The sequence below is a fragment of the Tupaia chinensis genome, unplaced genomic scaffold, assembly GCF_000334495.1.
Source record: "Tupaia chinensis unplaced genomic scaffold, TupChi_1.0 Scaffold138665_1, whole genome shotgun sequence".
Lineage (NCBI taxonomy): Eukaryota > Metazoa > Chordata > Mammalia > Scandentia > Tupaiidae > Tupaia > Tupaia belangeri.
Window position 1 is genome coordinate 4,950 of NW_006198557.1, and position 4,816 is coordinate 9,765.

Consider the following 4,816-nt stretch of genomic DNA (forward strand, 5'->3'; position numbering starts at 1 on the left):
AACATAAGAACTAAGGCATCTTCTGCCCCCCCCCCCCCCGTTTAAAAAAATTTGGCGGGGAGGTGTGTGCACTCGTCCAAGAAAGGAAGGACCCCCCATAGTGGGGCTTCCATGCCGCAGTCTCCCTGTTTCTCCATCTTTTAGGATTCTGGGCACACGTGTGTACATGCCAGGTGTATTTTTGTTTTCTTTTTTAAGAATTGTTTTATTTATCGGGGCCAGCAGGTGGCGTGGTGGTTAAGGCGCTGGACACTCCCACATGACTGACCATGGTTCGAGTCCTGGACCTGGTGGCTTGCTTTCTCGCTTTCCCTCTCTCTCTCTCTGTGTCTCATTCTGGTCAAATGAAAATAAACAGATAAATACATAAAATTAAATAATTAACAAAAATAATTGTTTTATTTATCATTATTATTATTAAATTTGACCAGAGAGAGACAGAGAGAAAGAGGGAAAGTGAAAAGCAAGCCACCAAGTCTGGGACTCAAACCACAGTCGGCCACGTGGGAGTCCAGCGCCTTAACCACCTCTCCACCTGCTGCCCCCGCCCCCATGTGTCTTTCATGCCTCCACTGCTGGGTCTTGAACTGCATTTGGCCATGTGGAATCCTAGTCCCTTACTCACTGGGCCATGGGCCATGTGTATATATATATATTTTTAAATAAGTATTTATTTATTTATTTATTTATTTTAATTTGACCAGAGAGGAACAGATCAAGTGAGAGAGAGAAAGAGAGGGAAAGTGAGAAAGCAAGCTGCCAGGTCTAGGACTTGAACCACGGTCAGCCATGTGGGGGTCCAGTGCCCTTAACCACCACATCACTTGCTGGCCCTGCCATATTTTCTTTCAAAATTACTTAATTATTTAATGATGGTTATTATTAAAAAAATTTTTTTACAATTATTTTTCTTAACTTTATTTATTAATATTATTTTCCAGTGAAAGAGAGAGGGAAAGTGAGAAAGCAAGCCACCAGGTCCAGGACTTGAACTGCAGTTGGCCATGTGGGAGTCCAGCGCCTTAACCACCACGCCACCTGCCGGCCCCTTATTATTTTAAATTTAACCGGAGAGAGAGGAGAAGGGAAAGTGAGAAAGCAAGCTGCCATGTCCAGGACTCGAACCGCAGTAGACTATGTGGATATCCAGGGATGTAACTGTTACACCACCTCCTGGTCCCTGTACCCTCTCTTTTCTTTTCTTCTTTTCTTTCTTTTCTTTTTTTTGGAGAGGTTTTTGCTATAGGGGCGCGTGCGCTTGCCAGAAAGACAGAGAGAGACAGAGAGACAGAAAGCAAGAAATCACCCCCCGGGGGGATGGCCATGCCGCAATCCCTTCTCCTCCATTCTCCTCTTGGGATCTTGGGCACGCATGCACACGCGCCCGGCGTGAGTTTAAGCCACCGGGTCCGGGACTCGAACTGCGGTTGACTACGTGGGAGTCCAGCGACATAACCATTACGCTAACTGCTAGTCCCTGTACCCTTTCTTTTTAAATTTATTTATTTATTCCATGAGAGACACAGGCTTCCCCACAGGGGGTTCACATTGTGGTTTCCCCCCACCTGTTTGTCCCAGAGACCTGGGGACTCGAACCCCTGACCCTACCATGTGGGCCCAGCATCCAGGTGCATGGCCTTACTGCTGCGCTACCATGCGGCCCCTTTCCAGGAAGCTTCTGAAGCCCCCGTGGAAGTTCCCTCCACCCTGGCGGGATGCGTGGAGCAGTGACATCTCCAGACGGGCCTCCGCCCGCCATGGGCCCCACTCACCCTCACTGCCTCTGTCTGTTGCAGGAAGCCTTGGGAGCAAGTCCCCAAAAAGCCAAAGCGGAAGAAAAGTAAGTGGAGCCCCAGCCTTGGTGGGGAGGGGGAGAGTAGGGTCAGGACCCCGGGCCCAGAGAGGCTGCGTCTCTGCCCCAGGCTGCACTGTAGGCAGGTTCAGAGAGGGGACCTGGAGCTCCGCCCTCCTGCACCCCAGCCCCACCCAGCCTGACCTCTGAACCCTGGGGCTGTGGGTCTTGGGCGTCTAGCAGGGCCAGGCTGCGAGGTCCAGGAGATGTCTGGGTGCCGTGTACCCCTCCCCTTCTCACCGCTTCCAGAAGCAGGTCCAGCTGGGACCCTGACCCCCAAACCCAAAGGGGAGGGGGCTGAGACCAGGAGGCAGGGCCTCCGTCATCCCCGTGGACGTGGCTGAGTGGATGACACCAAGCACAACCCCAGGGTCCCCTCTCGGGGTCCCTTGTTGTCCCCCAGTCTATGGGTCCAGGTCTTCAGTCTCTGGGCCAGTGGAGGGGCCGCAGCCATCCCACCAGTCCCGGTTCCCCATCTGGACCCTGCTGAAGCCCTCATTCTCTCCCTCCTCCCTGGGCGCCCTCAGGGATGGGAGTCCTCATCCCCCCGCCCCCCCCTCAGGCCAGGTTTCCAGGAAGCCTCGTACTTGCCCTGAGCCACCCAGCCAGGAAGTCGCATTTGGTGGTCCGGGGCCACTGTACCCCCTCCCCACATGCCCAGCCCTGGCCACAGGGGACTCCGGGAGGAGCCAAGCAGACAGACGACTGCCCTTGGGCAGCCATGGGGCGACGGGCAAGGCCGTGGGACCTAGGAGCTCCCCGGAGAAAATGGTCAGCAAGCAAGGTCACCTCGCATGACCCGACTGCGGGTCCCTGCGGGCCTCTCCGAGGAGCGCCCTGCTGCGGGGAGACCCGGGGAGACCTGAGTGGGAGGGCCTGTGTCTGGCAGCCACGCACAGGCTGTGAGGCGAGGGTGTAGCTGGTTCCTTCGAAGAACAGCAAGGCTGTGGGATGGAGTGCATGGAGCAGGCCAGGGGGACAGTGGGAGGTGAGGACAGGGAGGTGAGGTGGGAGCAGGTGGGTTCTGAGCAGGGGGACCTGGCCCCAGCCGGTGTCCACAGGCGCTCCCTGGTGGCCGTGGGGAGCGGCGAGACCCAGGGCCCACTGCCCTGAAGGAGGTGACCAGAATCACAGTGCACCATGCACCTTCCCCGCGCCCGGCCCGTGAGGATGGTCTGTTAGCATCTCCGGGTGCAGGGCTCAGGAGGGTGTCCGCACCCAGCCCGAGGGCCCAGGGGGGTGGAGGGCTGGTTGCCACAGGCGGGCGGGCCCTGCCCCTCATGCCTGCGCCCGGCTGTGTCCCCAGGGCGGCGCCGCAACGTGAACTGCCTAAAGAACGTGGTGATCTGGTACGAGGACCACAAGCACCGCTGCCCCTACGAGCCCCACCTGGCCGAGCTGGACCCCACCTTCGGCCTGTACACCACGGCCGGGTGGCAGTGCGAGGCCGGCCACCGCTACTTCCAAGACCTGCACTCGCCCCTGAAGCCGCTCAGCGACTCGGACCCCGACAGTGACAAAGGTGGGTCTGCCGGCATCTGCGACTCCGCTGGGGCTCCGCAGCCCCTCTGGGGTGTCTCGCCTGGGCCCCCGACAGCCACCTCAGGCCACAGACGTCACAACCACTGCAGCGCCCTGGCCTGGCTTCAGGGACAGGGCGCAGAGTCCGGCCCCGCCTGACCCTTCCCAGAACTGCGGTCTCCACGTCCTTACAGAACCCGAGGGGGAGATGTAGTCCCCGTTTCTTTCCCATTGTTTGTTTTTAAAGGTTTTTGCTATAGGGTGCATGCCAGAAAGAGAGAGAGAGACAGAAAGTGAGAAATCACCCCCCAGGGGGGATGGCCACGCCACAATCCCTCCTCCTCCATTCTCCTCTCGGGATCTTGGGCACGCACGCACACGTGCCGGTGCGAGTTTAAGCCACCGGGTCCGGGACTCGAACCAGTCGACTTCATGGGAGTCCAGCGACATAGCCATTACGCTCACTGCGGGTCCCCCCCCCTTTTTTTCTTAAATGTGGCTACAGGGCATGTGTGCTCACTGGAGGGAGGTGGAGAGAAAGTGAGAAATCACCCCCGGGGACAGACAGTGACATAATCCCTTGTCCTCCATTCTCCTCTCGAGATTTTGGACACACACGCACACATGTGCCTGGCATTTTTCAAGCTGCCAGGTCTGGGACTTGAACTGCGTAGCTGGCATGTGCAGTCCAGCTGCCTTAACCTCACCGCCGTCTGCTGGCCCTCCAACAGGGTCTTGGTGCAATCCCTGCCCCCAGCCTCAGCCAGCCCTGAGCGGCGGGCACAGTGTCCGGGTATGCAGGGAGAATCCCTGGAGGCCAGCTGGAACCTGCCAGGGGGCCCACGGTGTGGAGGGTTGCAGCACCGTGGGGAGTTTACTGTCCGCCCCCCATTTCCCCCTCTGAGCTCTCCCTCTTCCTCGCTCTGCTTTCCCTGTTCCCTCGTCCTGCTCTCTCTCCCAGTCTCCTTTCCTCACTCCCCGTCTCTCCCGGCCCTGCCTCTCTCCCACCCACCCCAGTCCCCACGTGGGCGGACTGCCTGTCCAGCGCCAGGGCAGTCGCACCCCGGCCCGGATAGCCCTGGAGGGGAGCAGAGGAGACCCTGAGGGTGGCTGGCGGGGGTGCTGCCTGCTGCTGTGAGGAGTGTGGGCCGGCAGCCAGGCACCCGCCAGCGCCGAAGGTGGGGTCGGTCACCAGGGCGGAGCCTGCCCTGGCAGCCTGCTCAGAGCAGGTGGCATCCCAGCTGGCCGAGGGGAAGCCGTGGGCGAGAGGTGTTCCGGGCGGGCACCCTCGCCCACAGCGTCCCACCGCGCATGGGCCGGGCTCCCAGAGTGCAGCCGCAGGCCTGTGCTCCGCAGCCCGCATCCCCGGCCCCGCACATGCTCTGCAGCCTGAACCTGTGCTCCGCAGCCCGCACCCCGGTCCCCACATGCTCTGCCGCACCG

At 59.4% G+C, this 4,816-nt stretch overlaps 1 protein-coding gene across 1 annotated transcript in view; it reads left to right on the forward strand.

Moving 5' to 3' along the window:
- The first annotated feature begins 1,654 nt into the window (after positions 1–1,654).
- Positions 1,655–4,816, forward strand: part of ZNF653 (zinc finger protein 653) — a 20,952-nt gene continuing 17,790 nt past the window's right edge. Inside the window, 3 exon segments of the mRNA XM_027765542.1 lie at positions 1,655–1,710; positions 1,797–1,840; positions 3,159–3,374. Coding sequence (XP_027621343.1) covers positions 1,655–1,710; positions 1,797–1,840; positions 3,159–3,374 — 316 coding nt within the window.